The 18,852-nt window shown below is 33.0% G+C and overlaps 3 protein-coding genes across 3 annotated transcripts; 1 reads left to right on the top strand and 2 right to left on the bottom strand.

The window, feature by feature from the left end:
• Positions 1-76: 76 nt before the first annotated feature.
• Positions 77-3,307, bottom strand: LOC18009972 (COP1-interacting protein 7). Its single transcript, XM_006391999.2, has 8 exons — positions 3,182-3,307; positions 2,910-3,086; positions 2,516-2,640; positions 2,365-2,399; positions 2,233-2,279; positions 1,981-2,133; positions 1,668-1,867; positions 77-1,587 (listed from the first exon to the last, which is right to left on the bottom strand). Exons 1-8 carry the CDS (start codon positions 3,238-3,240, stop codon positions 77-79), a joined length of 2,307 nt encoding a protein of 768 aa, XP_006392061.1. The 5' UTR covers positions 3,241-3,307.
• A 1,503-nt stretch (positions 3,308-4,810) lies between these two features.
• On the bottom strand, positions 4,811-7,006 carry LOC18009945 (disease resistance protein RPP4). Its single transcript, XM_006391998.2, has 2 exons — positions 6,525-7,006; positions 4,811-4,925 (listed from the first exon to the last, which is right to left on the bottom strand). Exons 1-2 carry the CDS (start codon positions 7,004-7,006, stop codon positions 4,811-4,813), a joined length of 597 nt encoding a protein of 198 aa, XP_006392060.2.
• A 5,605-nt stretch (positions 7,007-12,611) lies between these two features.
• LOC18009772 (NAC transcription factor 25) lies at positions 12,612-14,150 on the top strand. Its single transcript, XM_006391997.2, has 3 exons — positions 12,612-12,798; positions 12,939-13,246; positions 13,668-14,150. Exons 1-3 carry the CDS (start codon positions 12,612-12,614, stop codon positions 14,148-14,150), a joined length of 978 nt encoding a protein of 325 aa, XP_006392059.1.
• The last annotated feature ends 4,702 nt before the right edge of the window (positions 14,151-18,852 follow it).

Raw genomic sequence — 18,852 nt, 5'->3', positions numbered from 1 at the left:
GAAAACCCTTCCCGTGAATTTAAACTAATTCAATTGTCGGATAAAAACCGCTAAAGTAAATGCAATGATAAGATTTTTATTTTACCTTTTCAAACTTGTTCTTCTGTGCCATTGTTCTGCTAGCTACTGTTGGTTTCTTTACAGTCTTGGACATGGTTTCAGCTCTGGTTCTACTTGGAGTTCTAGACTTTCGTGTTTCCGGGTTCTTAGCACTGTTTTTCTTCTCGCCGCTTGAGACGGTCTTGTCTTCTTTCTCCTGTGCCGTTCCGTTACTGGATAGCCTTGCATTCGCTTCAACAGAGAAGTCTATCGAGTAATCATTATTAGCCAACGAGTCTCCTGAATGGCGTTCAAGAATCATACAAAGATCATTTGGTTCCCATGAGCCAGACATTTCACGCTTCTCATTCGCTTGACCGTTTTCAATGTCTGACGCCAAAACAATATCTGCAGACATGTCTGGTCTCCACCGAGAGTCATAAAGATCATCACCAGTGAGTGATGATGAATGGACCATGAATGAATCATCGACGAATTCTTGTTTCTTGCTCTTATCAGAGCCTTGCGAAGTCAAAATGCAACTCTCATCAAATGATATCCTCCCGTAGTTGCTTTCAGTTTTCCCTGCAAGATGATCAGAGGTAAACCAATCCTCTCCACTCCCTGACTTCTTCACCAATGAGTCACCTCTTGTCGCATTATACAAGTCTTTGCTTTCATCTCCTAACATTTCTGATCTTTTTAGCAGTAACATACATTCTTCAGTTGAGTCCCTCGTTCTTGGAAGCCTACGAGCACCGTCCTCACTCTCAAAATGATCAAAAGTCGCTCCTCCTCCATCTTCAATGTGTTTATGAGTTACGATGATGGAATCACCCGAGGCACTGTTATTTGCTTGCAAACTTTTAGAATTCGCGGCAAGACTAGAGCCTCTGAGATCGAAATGTTCCTCACTGGCGACATCCATTGAATGCATATCTGAGCCATCGTCGTGCCTCATAAGAATGTTCTGAAACGAATCCCAATTCTCATTGCTTCGTTTTCCTTCAGCTGAGCTTTTCAGAATTTCATCACCAGAAACTTCTCCCTTGAGAAATCCAACCGCAGCATCTACAGTCTCTTTGATGGAACCGTTTTCCGTAAACTCATTCCCCTCCACGTCGCCATTTCTTCCCTCAGGGGTTATGTAGTTGATATTACGGATGATAACAGTTTTAGATGATTTCTTCCGGTTTTTCTTTGACCGACGAGAGGAGTTTTTACCCGTATGAGAAGAGTGTCTTCTACCTTGATCTTCCAAAGATGAAGCAGAATCATCACTGGCAGAGTCAGATTCACTAGACTCACTTGATCCACTAGACCCATCTGCATCAGAATCCCCTTTCCCTTTCTTCTTGGAAGTTTTGCCCTTTGAAGGCCATGGCATGTTTCCTTGGTTTTGATTTGGCATAGGTTGCATTGGAGGGTACGGATAGCCTTGGTACGGAGGCGGGTAGAAATACTGAGGCATATGGTTCGGCCATCCCATTGGTGCTTGAAAGTTTGGAACGCCAGGATGATGTTGGTCCATATGAGCCGACTTGTCATCTACAACATTTGAAAAGGACATTTAGCTGGTTCAAGCAGTAAAAGAGTTAGTATTTCTGAGATCAGATACTACAACGTACCTTTGTTTTCAGAGCTTGCATTAGAAGAGTCTGTCCCATTTAGTGATAGAGAAGCACCTTCATTGGTGAGGATAATCCCTGAGGAACCCAATAATGACATGTCCGCTGGAGCAATTGCTTTCACAGCTGCTAACTCAGCCATCCAAAGCCCGTCTCCGTGCTTCTTCTTCCATAGTTCCTTATACTTTACGCATGCTTCCCTGCATAAACGATGAAAATGACTGTTAAAAAACTTGCAGAATGATCTTTTATAGCACAAGAAATGGATGAATGTTAAAAGCCGAACAAATGGTTAAGCACTTATTTTACATACCTTAACCTTGACGCCCCAAAAGCATCAGCAAACAGTATGAGATCATCGATACTATCAATTTCATAACCAGCAACAACCCCTCGTGCATAGGCCATTGCTTGCTCTCTCCTAAGTAATGTTCTTCGAGTTTCAAGAAGACGTTGAAGCTGAATCCTGATAAATAGTCAGAACAACAAAAAACGCAATTAGTCAACCATAAGTTGCATGCTGCGTCAAAAGAAATTTGAATAGTTCCATAGGTAGGAGAGTTACTTTGAGGTTTCCTCTCCTGCAACCTCATTGCCGTTCTCAGATTCCTTCTGTGTAATACATTGAGAGGAAAAGACTCAATCGACAAAACCAATTACTGAATAACAACCAGCACTATTTGAAAGCACAAGTTACCTTGGAGGACTCGATTGACTTTCTTAGATTGCTCCCTGCAGATTATAAGCAAAACAGTGTTAAGATTTATGTCAAGAGCACTGTTGAAACCACATTTGCCATTACGAGCTAGCTTTTAGTAAGTTAACTCCACGCCATAGGAAATGCATACCGTCTTGTAGTTGCTCAGCATTGGCAATTTCATTAGCTTGAATGGAATGCTCAATCTGCAAGATCTCTTTCTCCAGAGTAGCAAATCTCTCGATAATCGCAGGCGTGTTTACGAATCTCACGAACCTGCAAAACAAAGGAATCAGCAACACATCAACAAGTTAACTCAAATCAGTCACTAAGCAGCAGCATCCACATTGTCTAAACAGTATCAAGATCTTTCACAGTGGTAGATCGAATCATACAAAAAAAAGCCATTATTTGTTGCATTTGGGAGAATAAAGTTGACATATGCACAGATTCTCTACTCGAATAGAGGAAATTGTTTAAGCAAAATCCAGGTAGATCAAAATTCGCCATAAAAAAAAAACTCAGAGAGCAGAAATTGAAATTACCGATCAAAAGTGGATTTGGTGAACCAAGAAGAGTGAGAAGTCGGAGGATGAAGAGAAATAGAGTAGCCGCCTTTAGAGATCTGATCTCTAGCGAATTTAAGATGAGAGATGAACGGTTCGAAAATCCCAGAAGCCAATTTCTCCTTCTTACTCCCACAGAAAAGCACCAGATCGAATCTTCAAAATCCAACACAAACACAGAAAAACTATTCAAGATCAATCAATCGTCAAGCATAATCATAATCAGAAGAAGAAGAAGAAGTGAGACCGACCTGGTACGAGTAGGGGTGAGTTGAAACAAAGCGGAATCGAGCATAGCTTTGGAATCCATGGATTCCGAAGGAGAGAGAGAAAAAGAGAATCAGTGAAGTCTTCTTCTTCTTCTTCTCTGATGAAGAAGGTGAAAGGAAGAAGAAGAAGAAGATAAAAGAGGGAAGACGTGAATGAGACATTTTGACTTAATTTTTTTTTTGTTTTTTTTGTGTGTGGGTGGATTCGAAGCTTACGGTGACAGCAAAGGATGAGTTAAGCATGGGCACATGGTTTTGGGTTAACCATTAGTGACTGACCAATATTATTTAGTGGTCCCCATCAATAATTTTTATGCTCCTCCTCGCCGTCGTTTTTTTTTTCTTTCGTTATTATTATTTTTTCTTAATTCATCTAATCTAGTCGTTAAACAAAAATATCATATCAAAAGAGAAGAAAAAAAGTCAACATGAAAAAGCATTACGAGATCACAATCTCATTCAAATGTAGAAAATTCGGCTTTAATGATTTTATTTGTTGCCGACAAATTAGAAGAAGACGATTTTTTAAGTACATAATTAATTATAAAGTTTCTTATACACTTACCTGATTGAAAAATTGAATTAGTAGTGATGTGTTTTGTATAGATGAGAAATACTAAACAAAAAACGTTTTTTCTATTAACTATAAGATTTTGAATTTAAGAAATTAATATTGTCAGAACTTTGAAAATTTATTAGGTTGTTAAAAATATTAATTAATCAATAAATAAAAAAATGAATGTAATGTGCTATCGTTGGAGATTTTAATGTGAAATTTTAGAAGGTTATAAGGTAAATAAGATAATCTGATTCCAAACAAAAAAAAAGTTGAATGCTTTGGATTCTATATTTCTATCTTGGGACGTTAATGTTCATCAAGAAGGGATGTCCAAAAAGAAAAATGTCATTCAAGAAGAGACAACCGAAATTATTTCCCAAATTTTTAAAAATTTTGTTCAGGCGTTGCTAACAAAAAAATAAGTCAAATCCATTAGTGAAAATGATACTTATGAATTTGCAATAGAATAATATTTAACCAATTATAATATTTGGATGAACAAAAACAATACATGTTCAGAAATTCAAATTTTAGAAGATATTATGGCTATTTATTAGTGATGTTGAAAAGTTGAAGAAGATATTATGATACTTTTTGGAAGCAATTTCCTCTAAGAAAATGTTTTAGACAATTGTAATATGCATATTATTTTATCAATTGTAGAATTATGTTTTAGTAGATAGTAAATTATATTTTAGTTTAGGAAAAACAGTAAAACAAAATATATGAAATTTAATCGTTTGAACATAAATTGAATTGCATACTGAGTCTTGCTTATTCCAGATATAAAAATAAAATTGTATTGAGACGAACATATTGAAAAAATGGTAAATGTTACATTTATTCAGTTTATTATATTTTCTGAGATCATTGGTTACAAGAAGAGTCCACTTTGTGACATAAGAATCTCACAGTTAAATACCTTACAAGTTACAAGAATGAAGTTAATTAAAAAATGATTAGTCCATATCATAAAATAATTAGTTAAGTATCAACTTCTGTAATAAATAAATAGAAGAGAAGACACGCTTATTATTGAACTGTTGATTGACCTAAGCAGATATGTGCTTGTACGTGGGGTTGATGCTCCTTAGTCTCTCCTCTTCAACGTCTAACAAGTTCTTCGTGACTGCATCCGATGCCATGGCCAAGAACTTTGACCAGTCTCTGCATAATAGATTTTAAGAAACTAATTAAGAAATGATATAAAAAATCAGTCGCATTTAAATTAGCAATTAGCATTCAATAAAGAGATACAAGCTTGTTGTTTTCATTAAGCTAATATGTGTATGGTTTCCTATAACTATCATATAAACCATACTTAAATTTTTTTTTTTAAAAAAAACCATACTTAAATTCCTAACTAATTAACAGAGTCGTGCCCAGATATACGAAGCCCGTAGGCGATGTTTAAAAAAAGACCATAATCTTTTTTTGTATGTTAAAAAATTCTAATTAACCATTTTCATGTTGTATTCATATAAAACTAATCTAATTCATATAAAAGAAATACTAATATCATCATTTCAAATTCATATAAAATAAGTATTAACAATTATCATCCTAAACAAAAAAAAAAATCAGACTAACAAATCACAAATTAAATTAATTCTAATATTAGATGAAACAAAATTGTAATTAAAAAAATTTAACAATTGGCAAAAAGTTTTTGATTATGTGGTTGTTTATAAAGAAGAAAAAGGGAGTAAGAAGTTTTCAAAAATTCGACAAAAAAATGAAGAGTTGAAAAAGTAATTTTATATATAAAAAAGATCAATTTGCTGAACTGTTTAGATGGCTATGTATGTTGTCTTAGTATTGTATTGTGTTATTAATTTAGTTGCTAATTTTATTAAAGAAAAGCATTTTTGTTTTCAAACTAAATCTAAATCTTTCAATTTTAATAATTAATGATATTAATAATTAGTATAAATTGGATCTTTCAATTTTTTTCAAAATAATAGGCCCGTAGGCCAATGTTTCAATTCTTTTCACGCCTAGCCTTGCTAATTAATCAGAGATATTTATCTGCTGTATAAATAACAATTAGTCGATGTTTTGTTACAACAAAAAAAAAAAAACAATTAGTCGACGCCCGCAGGAACGGATGCAGGTGTGTCGGTACACGTACTCCCTACTTTTTTTTTTGTTTTTTATAAAATAAACTTTAAATAAATATGATTTAATATATTATTTTAATGCATTTATAGAAAAAGTGTCTCAATTGTAAAAAAAATATGTCTTTTTATTGAAAATCTCCTTTATAAAAAAAAGTTTTAGATCCGTCACTTCGACGGCCAATGAAGACATAATTTAAATTCAAAAAAAAAAATAGAACTTAAACATAAAATTGAATCACCAAGTTTTAGCAAAACACTAATTGCTACCAAAAAAAAAATTAATCATAAAATCACCATACTATTGTTTGAATGTTTCTAACTTTGTAGGTTTACTAGTGAAATACTGTACTTAGTACTTTGAATCACATGAGTGCATATTTCATGTGTTTTTATGAACTTAGTTTCTAAATTGTATATGAAAATACCAATCTTTCTTTATTTTATTTGTATTTATGATTTCCTAGATTCTTGTACTGATCCGTACGTAGTCTAATGGATTTGTAATAAGGTTATTGTCGTGTCATGATAACCTACTTTCAAGTGTGAGAATGTAGATTTGTTAGTTACATGTAACGTTTATAAACCACAGAGTGTTAAGTTTTGATGTACGTTATAAAACAATGAATATGATTGACTAAGAGCATACCCATTAGATGTATCAAACGTGAGTCCTACGGTATATTTTGCTTCCTCGAGAGCCGATTGAAACCTCTCGATCTCGGCATCTGAACATGTCCCGTCGTCCTTAACGCAGAGTTCTGATGGCTTGATATCGCAAAAGATAGGGATGACTCTCTTCTTGTTCTCCATAAGCTTCGTGAGTTCATGGAGACAGAAGTAAGAGTCGCAGTAACGAGGAGAGAAAACAGCGACACCAACACTGCATTCTTTGATTGCTGCATTGATCTCAACGAAAAGTCTGTCCCCGGGCTTTAAACTCTTACTATCCAAGAAAGAATTCAAACGCAGTCTATTGAAATGATCATATAATAGACCTGAGATAGTCTTCTTTGTATCGATCCCTCGATGGTTGATGAAAATATCACATCGGTTTGGGTTAGGTATGGTTGGTTTTCTTATGTATCTTGTGTATGCGAGTTTTGAACAAGGTGCTAACAAACGTGGCATTTGGAATATTTGAAATGACGAGAAAGAAATTAAATGATTAGATCAATCGAAAGAGTGATTAATTTTAGATGAAAAGAATTGGATTTATAAAGAAAATAGTTGTGGAAGAAGAATTGGATTTAAATTGGCTAGAACTGGTACATGTGTTTATATTTATAATAGGTTTTAGTTATGGTTTCTATATGTTGCAGGAGAAGATTGGTTGTTCTCATTCAAGGAACAATTCAAAGTTCTTTTTCTAACATTTGGACTTCAAGAAAATACTCGGTGCTTATTTGAAAAGATTGGGGATCAAATATATTTGGAACGAGTGAGTTTTTTTGTTTTCTTTGACTTGCAAGCATTTTTTTTCCTTCTCTCATGTAGTTTGAAGAAACAACAAAAAACCTTCAAAGACGTACATAGATACTTTTATATCAAAAAGTATTCTCATTACTTTCCCTTCGTTTTTTGTATTGGTCTGTTTTTTTTTTTGTCAACAATCCTATCTTAGTAAAACATCCGGTGAAGAAAATAAGAAGTAAAACATCTTTTGAAACGGTCACCATCCCAGAAACAAATATTCAAATAGGACTCTTAAATACTACGTTTTAATGCACTAAATAAAAAAACTGTATCCAGCATATAAAAAAAGAAAAGGATTACTATATTAACCTTAAATGTATGTTTTATTGTTTTTTGACATACTTTTATTTTTATTACAAAATTAATTTAGCAAACCTAAAAATACTTTTTCGTCTTTGGTAAAAAAAACCTAATTACAAAAATTTTATTACTTTTTTTTTGTGTCACGTACGCAAAAAATAGCGCTTTAAAAACGATAAGTCTACTAGACTTTGACAGTAGACTTATCAGATGTTGGTCAACGCAATTTTTTGGATGGAAGATTTGTTACGACGATTGTAGATTTGTTCGAGAGTTGATAGATTTATAAAATGTTGGTAAACTTTTCTTGGTAAAGTTTTGTTAACGACACAATATATTTGTTAAGTTTCGGTAGATTTGTTGTCATGTATGGCACAATTGTTAAAGTGTTGGTAGACTTGTTAAGGAATTCGTTGACTTACTCGCATAGTTGACTTTGTTGGTAGATTTGTTGACAATGGAAATAGATTAAATATCCGAAATAGTAGACTTATTTCTTTTGGTGGTAGATTTATTCACCAAAATTTAAGATAACGTGACTGTAGATTTATCCCTATTGTGGTAGATTAGTTATGAAAAATGTAGAGTTAAATCCAGTTGGTAGATTTATCGTTTTTGTGCTAAATTTATAAGTAATGTGGTAGATTTAAATTCAAGTAAAAATTTGGTAATTTCATTCCGTTTAAGTGGTAGATTTACTGTTATGTAAGGTAGACTTATAAAATGTAGTAGATTTGTTTGTAGTTGTGGTAGATTTTAAAATAATTGGTAAAGTTATTGCACATTTGGTATACTTATATTGAGCTTCATGTGGTAGACTAAATTACTTTTGTATTTACTCAGATAACCTCGATATGGTATACATATATTGTGCTTGATGGTAAATTTTTTCTTATGATAGACTTATTTACATTACTTTTGGTTGACTTAGTTATATGTTTTTAGTCGATATTTGACTTTTTCAATTGAAATTACTTATTTGTCCTAAATGTATTCTGAAATTCTACGAAAAAATCAGAGGTGTGGTAGACTTGTTTTGGGGTGTTGTATGTTAAACAGGTTTCGTACGTATGCTAGACTTCTTCCATGGTTATATTTGAGTTGGTTTTGTTATCGTTGACGTTTTCTTTGCACAAATTTGCTGAGATTACGCCGGTAAAGTGTGATTCGATCACAGATGATTATTGGTCTTTACTCTTTATGGTATAGACGCCACAATCAATGGTCAAAAATTTATTGCCTGAATCTTTTTTCTATGATCACTATATCTTTCCTCTAAGATAACTTTACTTTTCATATTAACGTGAACATATATGTCATATTAGTTCACTTAAACATTTATCTTATATCTTTTTGTTTTTGTCTGTAATAACCATCTCTTAACTTATGATCTTTTGATTTTTATTTGTGAATATTTTGTTATATTTAACTCTATTTACATAAACCGTTGAACATCACAATGTCAAATCACTTTAGTCATGTGTTTTGGTTAAAATTTCATTCATATACATCATAATGAAAGTAAAGAAAATAAACTGAATTGAATAATAACATTACTAACAAATGTGGTAAAAAGATGAAATGTTTGGGTCAATGTTTTGCGACAAATATAATTTGAAAACAAAGATACCATCATTTAAAATATAATTATCCTTTGTACAAATTCAAATAGATAATCATCAATTCAATAATAAATCTACCATCATTTCAAAACAAATCTACCAAGTGCAAATCTATAATTCATAGTAGAACACGTCGGATCGATGTTGGATATCCCATCGGAGACATGTTCGTCATTGCAAAGCCCATAATCTGTCAGAGAAAAACAAACAAATGCCATCATTCATATATAAAATTCAAATATATACGATTGATAAATCTACCATAAATAACTAATAAAACTACCAAACACATATCATTTTTCAAATAAGTTACCATCAAATGACTAATAAATCTATCAAACCAATTGTTTTACAAATAAGTCTATCATCAGATGACTAATAAATCTACCAAGCGACATCATTTTTTAAATAAATTTATTATCAAATAACTAATAAATCTACCAAACCACATATCATTTTCGGAATATATCTACCATCAAATAACTAGTAATCTACCAAACTAAATACCGTTTTTCAAATAAATCTACCATCACACGTTATGAACTTTACAACAAAAAAATACAATATCATTTTCCAAACATATCTACCAAATTTACCTGAAACAAAAAAATTAGGGTTACGATTTTACAGAAAAACTTACGCCGCCGACAACCTCCGCAACACCACCATTTCATCGAAACAATGTCTGTTCATGCGGTGTTGTGCGAAGCGGCAAGAATGCCGCTTAAGAGTCGTGCCAAATATTTCCGAGATCTCCAGCACCAACAGTAAAACTTATCATCCGCCAAACACGCTCTTAATCAAACTTAACACAAACAAAAAAAAAGGGAAAGAGGAAGACGAAGAAGAAAGAAGAAAATAGGGATATATGGGAAAAAAACTAATCCGGACAAGTTTCAGAACGGCGAGAGAGCCAAGATCTGTGTGGATCTGTGAAAAGAGGGAAGCTGTGAAGAGATAAAAAAAGGGAGAAGGAAGGAGAAAGTTGCGAAAAGAGGGACGCTGCCAAGTTATCGCCGGCAAGTTCTTCACCACCACCGAAATCGCCTCACGGTCGTAGAATCGCGGTCATTTTCACGATTGTAGAATCGCGGTCATTTTCACGGTCGTAGAATCGCCTCTCCCGCAAAATTAGGGTTTTTTTCTTAACCGAGTTTTATGTTTTTTTCTATAAAGTTGTATTTATATTTGTTTGATTTTATTAAAATTAAAAAAAAATCAAAATTATGTAATTATTATTTACCAGAATGGTATTCTCGCAATAATATTCAACATCTAAATCAAATGGTATTAGACCAATTTTGTAAGGTTAGTCTAGTAAAGCTCAAAATACATTAAGTTAGGTTTGTCATTTAGGTTTTGAAGAATTTTTACTAGAAAAATAATAATTTCATACATAGGATAAAGTTTTAAGAGTATAACATTAGTTTTTTTAGATATTATTGTGTAATTGACATATTACATATTTGTGAATATATTTAAATTTCTCATATTTCAAATGACCAACAAAATTATCAACATGATATGTATATTTGATTTCTTAAAAAACAATTGTAAATATCATTTTTCGTTACTATAGTTCTACAACAAAGACACTACTATACATCAGATTTTAGTCGTTGAATAGTTTAGAGAAAATTTATAATACATTCATTATATAGACTTACATATATACTTTTCCTTTGTTAGTAAAACATCCGGTGAAGAAAAGAAGAAGTAACACGTCCTTTGAAACGGTCACCATCGCAGAAACAATTATTTTAATATAGGACTCCTAAATGCTACGAATGTAATGCGCTAAATTTTAAAAAATTGTATCAGCATAGAAAATTAATAAATTAATACGTTAGATAAGATTTAACTATATGATGAAGAAAAAAGATAAGAGTTTTTTATATGACATTAGTATATTTAGATATTTTTTGGGAAATTGACATATAACATAATTTTGAATATTTAATTTTCTTAAGTTTGAAATGATCAACAAAATTAATAACATGTATATATATGGAAAGATAGTGAGTGCTTAATTAAAAATTAAAATTTGTAATATCGTATATTGTTAATATAATTCTACAACATAAAAACCAATATACTACGGATTTTAGCCGTAAAATAGTTTATAACATATTTTAATAAAATTGCAGCATTATTTTTTTTTTTTGGCTTAAATGTTAAAATTGTGGCATATTTTTTAAAGATTTTGCATAGTGGCAAGACTGTAATGGTTCCCGATATTTTTTTTTTCACATTAGACTACAAACATATAGCTAACTTTTAATAAATCTGGCACATAATGATTTAACATCTTACCAAAAACTGTTGCTAATTGTTTCCACGTCGAATGTTTTATGGATGATCAATTTTGAATAAGAAATCTTAAGAAGAAAAAGTAGGATAAAATATTTTAAACTGCTTTCCAACCATTTGTTACCGCCATAATAATTTTTTTTTTCACAAGGAACGTTCCAAAGGTCCTTCACACCTTTTTTAATATAGAAACTAATGGTTAATTATTATACGGTAAACAAAATTTGACTTTACTGACGAATGTTTGATCTTATGCCAGAATCAAAAACCAAATGATTATTTATACTAATGTATGAGAAGATTGAAAGAGACATAAAGATGAGACGCTGATGCTGAGACCTAGACTTCATAAACGATTTCTCATTTGCTACCACCAGGCACCCATATGATCAGTTCACCACCATTGCCTTTGGAAGGCAGCTTGTATAAAACAATTTGAAGTTCTTGATTATCACAGATATCGAGAAAGAAATGGAAACATTATATGGTAATTAGTTTTAAAAAGTTATTAAAGGTATGAGTTACTGTCGAGTATTTGGATTCTCTTTCTACTGTCATAAGTTAATAAGAGTTTGATTAACAAACGAAAAACACAGTAGTAATTGCATATATTTAAGAAGAAAACAAAAATATTTAGTAGACAGAATTCTCCCACATTTATATAAATGTTCTACAAAAGAAAAACCAAAATGAGGTATGTGCGTGATGTGTAGCATAAGAAAGGCATGACATAAGGCAGTTCGAAAAAAACCTGCCTTTTCTCCAAAATTTAATGCCCATTGGCCGCTTATTCTGGGCCCCACGATTAGCCACGTGTCATTTTCTCGTCGAGGGACCCAGTTCGGTACTCGTATGCACACACAAACCTAACACCTATTTCTTCTTGCATCTTATATGATACACATTCACTCTCAAATATCTCAAATCCTCTTCCTACATTTTCTCTTGAGGATCATGAGACAGTTTTCGTAAGAAAAACTCATTTTCTTTTCTTTCTTGTTTTGTTGAAATTGGAAAAGATCAAGTTGATGGAAAACATGGGGGATTCGAGCATAGGACCGGGCCATCCGCATCTCCCCCCCGGGTTTCGGTTTCATCCAACCGATGAGGAACTAGTAGTTCATTACCTCAAGAAGAAAGCTTCTTCTATTCCACTTCCGGTCTCAATCATTGCCGAGATTGATCTGTACAAGTTCGATCCTTGGGAGCTTCCAAGTATATATACTTTTGTCTATATGTATTTCCTAATTTTTGTTTGGTGTTTGGACTAAAATGTATAATGACCATTGAAATCTAACTAATTTCTTAGATAGTGATGATCACTTGGTTAATTAATGGTATTTTGAATGGTTTAGGCAAGACGAGTTTTGGAGAGCAAGAGTGGTACTTCTTTAGTCCTAGAGATCGGAAGTATCCGAATGGGGTAAGGCCAAATCGGGCAGCAACTTCTGGTTACTGGAAAGCCACCGGAACTGATAAACCGATATTTACGTGCAATAGTCACAAGGTTGGAGTCAAGAAAGCGCTTGTGTTCTACGGCGGAAAACCTCCTAAAGGGATTAAAACAGATTGGATAATGCATGAATACCGCCTCACCGATGGTAACCTTAGCACCACGGCTAAGCCACCTGACTCAGCCACGACTAGGAAAAACTCACTACGGGTATGCGAAACGAATTTAACATTTATTTACTAAAAAAGTTTGGTCATCAAATATAAGTCTCGTATATATAGATTCTAAGATACTGAATAAGGTCACCATCATTAAATGAAAAATGTATACTGTTGTTAGAAATAAATTGTTAAGATACTACAATCAAACCATGAGTAATCTAAATTAACCCTAAGTATGTTAGTACAATGTTTAAAAGACCAAAATATGTAGATTAGATTCAAATTGGTGACGTTTGCCATTATTATTGCTTTTTGTTAGTCCACAACATTGTTCACGTGGGAAGCTCAAACCAAAATATTCTCTTGATAAAAATCAGTACAGTCTAGTGATTGACTCAGTGTAGCTAGTACGCTTTAGTTATAATAGTTTTGTGTATTGATTATTTTACTGAAAATAAAAATCTTTGCAGCTAGACGATTGGGTTCTATGTAGGATCTATAAGAAGAACAGTTCACAAAGACCAACAATGGAGAGAGTATTACTAAGAGAGGATCTCATGGAAGGAATGCTCTCAAAATCATCTGCTAATTCTTCTTCCACGTCTGTGTTAGACAATAACGACAACAATAACAATAACAACAACAACGAAGAGCACTTTTTCGACGGTATGGTCGTTTCTTCGGACAAACGTTCATTATGTGGTCAGTATCGGATGGGTAACGAGGCCTCGGGATCGTCTTCATTCGGATCCTTCTTATCAAGCAAGAGGTTTCAGCATACGAGTGATCTCAATAATGAAAACTACAATGTCTCTTTTGTCTCAATGCTTAGTGAAATTCCTCAGAGCTCGGGGTTTCATGGAAATGGAGTCATTGACACGACGTCGTCTTTAGCTGATCATGGGGTTTTAAGACAGGCGTTTCAGCTTCCTAACATGAACTGGCACTCATAATCCATATAGATATGTATGTATGTATGTATGTATGTACCTATCTATGCACACGTAATATAGCTACAAAGATTATATAGGAATATATGAATACACACATGATCTCACATATGTATACGTAGCTGTTTAAAGGTGTGTACGTCTCTTTTTACTCCATGGTTGCAAGATGTACACTAATATCAGAAGTTAATTACTAAATTACAACTATGAAAATAACATTTTCCGTCTGGATAAGTTAGCTGAATCAATCTGTTTTTTTCTAAACAAATTTGGTTCAACTTGTTTTCTTTTAATTTTTTTTTCATAAAAAGAGTGAACATCTTTCGGATTAAAAAAAAAAGTATATTTCAACATGACTTGATGTTACACAATATATATATCTTCCATGTGAATTTTCAAAAGAAATAAAAGTTTTCGTTTAAATTTCCGTTAGTTTTTGTCATCTTAAAAAGGCCCGACCCAATAAAATTAAAATTGGTAGGACAAAAAAAATTTCTTTGGACCTTTCTTTATTAAATTCATAACATGGACTTTGGTAAAACAGAATAATATTATTAAATTTATTTTCATATATATTTGTCAAATTAAGATTTGTATATCAAATTCATCCATTCTTACAAAATTCTTATTCAAAGATTTTGGTTTGGAAGTATTCTATTGTTAAATATCAAGTACAAGTTCTAACAATGTTTCTATAAAGTCAATTCCAACTAACATATTATTGGGAAAATGTGAGCTGCTATTTAGTTTTATAAATATTTTTGAAATTAAATAGGTTAGTGTAAGACAGCAAACACTAGAAATTACACAGCATAAACTAAATTCTGTACGTTTTTTTTTCATCTGATAAATTATCTTGATATTTAAAAATTAAAAATACAACGGTAAAGACAGAATTTTATCGGGAGCAGAGGCACTAAAAAAAAAGAACAATAAAACTGAATATATATCTCCAGATATATTTTTATCTTTATCTGCAATTTTTTATTTTCAATATTTATGTGACACCCCGATTCCGCTTTTCTTTTGGAAACCAAACGCGAATCGACGATATCAATCTTAATTCTCCAATCGCTCATTCCAGTGAGCCCAACGTCCTCTCTAGGCTCGTGGGTCCAACGTCTTCTCTTTAAGCTCGTTGGCCTAACGTCCTCTCTAGACCCGTTGGCCCACCACTGTCCGACAATCGGGAGTCGTTAATCCGGAAAGCTTGTAAAACTTGTCTACTGTCCCTGCAATCACCACATGATCCTTCCCCGTGTTTTGTCTTCACTCGCACGGTACCACAGAGTACTTCTCGGTAGGTCACCCATCCTGAGATTACTCCACGATCAGCACGCTTAACTCTGGAGTTCTCTCAGCACATTTGACCGGAAAAGATAAGTGCACTTTGTTGACATAGGTAGCCAAATCAATTCTTATAAGCCTTTTCACATATACCAGGAATCGGGATGTTACAACTCTCCCCGACTTCTAAGGAATTCGTCCCCGAATTCTCCCTTTACTCACACAGTGCTTGCCCCAGGATCGTTCACCCTAGACGGTGTGAGCCCACATGACTCCACACACGTGGTCGAGTGTCGGCTCTGATATCACTTGTGACACCCCGATCCCACCTTCCCTTTGGGAACTAGACGCGGATCGACGATATCAATCCTAACTCTCCAACCGCCCATCCCAGTGAGCCCAACGCCCTCTCTAGGCCCGTGGGCCCAACGTCCTCTCTCTAGGTTCGTTGGCCCAACGTCCTCTCTAGGCCCGTTGGCCCACCACTGTCCGACGGTCGGGAGTCGTTAATCTGGAAAGCTTGTAAGACTTGTCTACTGTGCCTGCAATCACCACATGATCTTTCTCCGTGTTTTGTCCTCACTCGCACGGTACTGCAGAGTACTTCCCGGTAGGTCACCCATCCTGAGATTACTCCAGCATCAGCACGCTTAACTTTGAAGTTCTCTCAGCACACTTGACCGGAAAAGATAAATGCACTTTGTTGACATAGATAACCAAATCAATTCTTATAAGCATTTTCACATATACCAGGAATCGGATGTTACAATTTAAATATCAAATAATCTACCAGATGACCAAAAAAAATCTACGTATAGATTTTAGTTTATGCTCTGTATTTTCTAGTGTTTGTTGTCTTACACTAACCCATTTAATTTCTAAAATATTTTTAAAATTCAATAGCAGCTCTTAATCTATACTATTATTTGCGAAGTCAAAAATCTTAGGTGTCGTCTCTATAGCGATCGTCCTACATGTCATTAATATGTGTCATTTTAATTAGTTTTTATTGTTTAATCATTAATTCTATATGTTAAATATCTGTGACATAGATTTTCCTACGATAATGAGCCAACAAATTTATTTATGGACTCATTCGATAATGGGCCAATGAGTTGGGCTACCGATTTTGTACTCGATCATAACCACCGATTCTCGAAACTCTAAACCCTAAAGCATCTATCACATTATATATACCTCTATTGCCTACATATTTTTTTGACGTACAAAAATCGCCTTCTGGTAATTGTCAATGCTTTTTTTTTCTCTAGCAATCTTCTTCTTTATTATTCATAAAACTATAAGTTGTTGGTTTTCCTTGATTGTTTTCTTTATTGTTCGTAGAATCTAATCTCTTTTTCTCTAGACGTCTTCTTCTTTATAATTCGTATAACTATAGGTGGTTGGTTTTACTTGATTGTCCTATGTATTTATTAAAAAAATTATGTGGTGTTTTAATTAGTGCTTATAGGTCAATCATTAATCCTACGTGTAAATACTCGTGACATGGCTTTTTTCCTTGATTATGGGCCAGCGATTTTGTTTGTGGGCCACCGATCTTGAAGTCGGCCCTAGCCATTGATTTTGGTTATGGGCCACCGATATCAAAGTCGGTACTAACTTAAATCTTAGCGTATCCATCGTGTTATATATACTCCTCTCAGTTTTTCATTATTTCTGACATACAACATCCGTCTTCTAAGGTCTAGCATTTTAAAAAAAAATTCATCCACGTCTTTACAAAAAATTGATATATACTATTATTTATGCATTTTCGTAATGACAACCTACTATTTTCTTATAGTTTATATTTCGCTGATTGAATATTTCATCTCTCGCCTTACAATAGAATTGTCAGGTAAATAAAAATTATGTTTTTTAATTTTAATTCGTGCTTTAAATGTTTTTTTCTGCTTCAAGACGTTCTTCTTATGTAAATTTATTGCCTAATAGTTCTTTCCTTCAAAATTTTTATGAATTTTCTGAAGCGACTAGCAATCGTCCCCTCTGTGATCCCAGATTTTGCCATATCACCTGCCTCCATCTTAAATCGTTTTTACAGAATATGAACATTTTTCTGCCGATGTTTACAACTATAAATTTACAGGTTGGTTGAAGTGTAATTATGACTATCCTAAAGCCATATCGTATATGTATTCTGAATTTTCGATCCATTGGGTTTGGGATCATAAAAATGTCAATGGCATCCTCGTCTTTGCGGCAACTCCAGACCGAGTATTATAGCCAAATGTAACCCAACACTGGTGAAACCTACTCTTGAGGGTTTCATTGCATATCGTTCGCGATCCATGTTTTTATATGAATATAAAAACAATTAATGATGTTGTCCACCCTACTTTCAAAGATGCATGTTATGATTTGGGTTTAATTCACGATGATACTGAGTATATCGAAGCTTTTTATGAGGCAGGTCAATGGATTTCCACTCCTCTCTTCGAATGATGTACACTGCTTTTTTACATGCATGTTCTATGATAAATCCTTTTTGTGTTTGGAGATTCATTCAATGTTTTTTAGTATAAGTTTCGTCAATTCTTTGCATTGTCTTAGATTTTTTTTTTCCTTAATTCTCTTATTTTAACAACTTCTTAGATTTTTTCATTGTGTTTGGATTTTAATTATTTTTTCTAATGTACTTTCTAAATTTAATAATCATCAATAAAAAGAAACGATTAAACAGATTTCTAATTAGGTTTTGCTAATTAATAATTTATGTATTGTTTTTATTTTTACCCATTCATAATTGTTATTTATTGTTATAAAAGACGTACATATATTTTTTCCTGATAAATCATATCTACTGCTCTTTTTTTTATTCACCTCTAATTCTTACAACTTTGAAGTAGAAGTATAAAGAAGAAGAAGATGTAGTTGATGATAAGAACTCAAAAAAAGATGAATTTGAATAAACCCATGGAGAATAAGAAGCAAATGAGAACATGAAACAGTAAAGAAGAATAAGGATAATAAAAAAAGATGTTGGAGTTAAAGAAGGAAACCGGAAGAAAAAAAAGAAAGATGAAGAAACCAAAGTAAAAGAAGGAGCAAATTATGTAAAGATGAGAAATAGATGAAGAAAAACCAGAAGAAGAAGAGTTTGATGAAGACCAAAGAGGAATAAGAAGTAGAGAATAAATAAGGCTAATAAAAAAAAAAAAAAAAAAGAAGAACTGAGAGAATACAAAGATGATGAAGAAGAAGTCAAAGATAATGATGAATATGAAAGAGAAGGGTGAGGAATAAGAAAATTAAAATATATATAAGAGAAAGAAGAATAAAAAAAGTACAAGTCAAAGACGATGAAGAAGAAGAATGAAAATATGAGGAAAAAGAAGATGAAGAAAACAAAAAATACAAGTCAAAGATGAAGAATTTGGGGCAGCAAAAGAAAACAAAA

This window comes from Eutrema salsugineum, unplaced genomic scaffold, assembly GCF_000478725.1.
Source record: "Eutrema salsugineum unplaced genomic scaffold, Eutsalg1_0 scaffold_8, whole genome shotgun sequence".
In the NCBI taxonomy this organism is placed as follows: domain Eukaryota; kingdom Viridiplantae; phylum Streptophyta; class Magnoliopsida; order Brassicales; family Brassicaceae; genus Eutrema; species Eutrema salsugineum.
The sequence above is the reverse complement of the archived record's forward strand: the minus strand, read 5'-3'. Positions and strand labels throughout refer to the sequence as shown.

Coding starts and splice junctions, on each gene's coding strand:
- LOC18009972 (XM_006391999.2), bottom strand. CDS start 3,240: ATGGATTCCAAAGCTATGCTCGATTCCGCTTTGTTTCAACTCACCCCT. Junction 2,400..2,515: donor TGCTGAGCAACTACAAGACG/GTATGCATTTCC, acceptor TATAATCTGCAG/GGAGCAATCTAAGAAAGTCA. Junction 2,280..2,364: donor AGTCAATCGAGTCCTCCAAG/GTAACTTGTGCT, acceptor TGTATTACACAG/AAGGAATCTGAGAACGGCAA.
- LOC18009945 (XM_006391998.2), bottom strand. CDS start 7,006: ATGCCACGTTTGTTAGCACCTTGTTCAAAACTCGCATACACAAGATAC. Junction 4,926..6,524: donor ACGTTTGATACATCTAATGG/GTATGCTCTTAG, acceptor TCTATTATGCAG/AGACTGGTCAAAGTTCTTGG.
- LOC18009772 (XM_006391997.2), top strand. CDS start 12,612: ATGGAAAACATGGGGGATTCGAGCATAGGACCGGGCCATCCGCATCTC. Junction 12,799..12,938: donor CGATCCTTGGGAGCTTCCAA/GTATATATACTT, acceptor TGAATGGTTTAG/GCAAGACGAGTTTTGGAGAG. Junction 13,247..13,667: donor CTAGGAAAAACTCACTACGG/GTATGCGAAACG, acceptor AAATCTTTGCAG/CTAGACGATTGGGTTCTATG.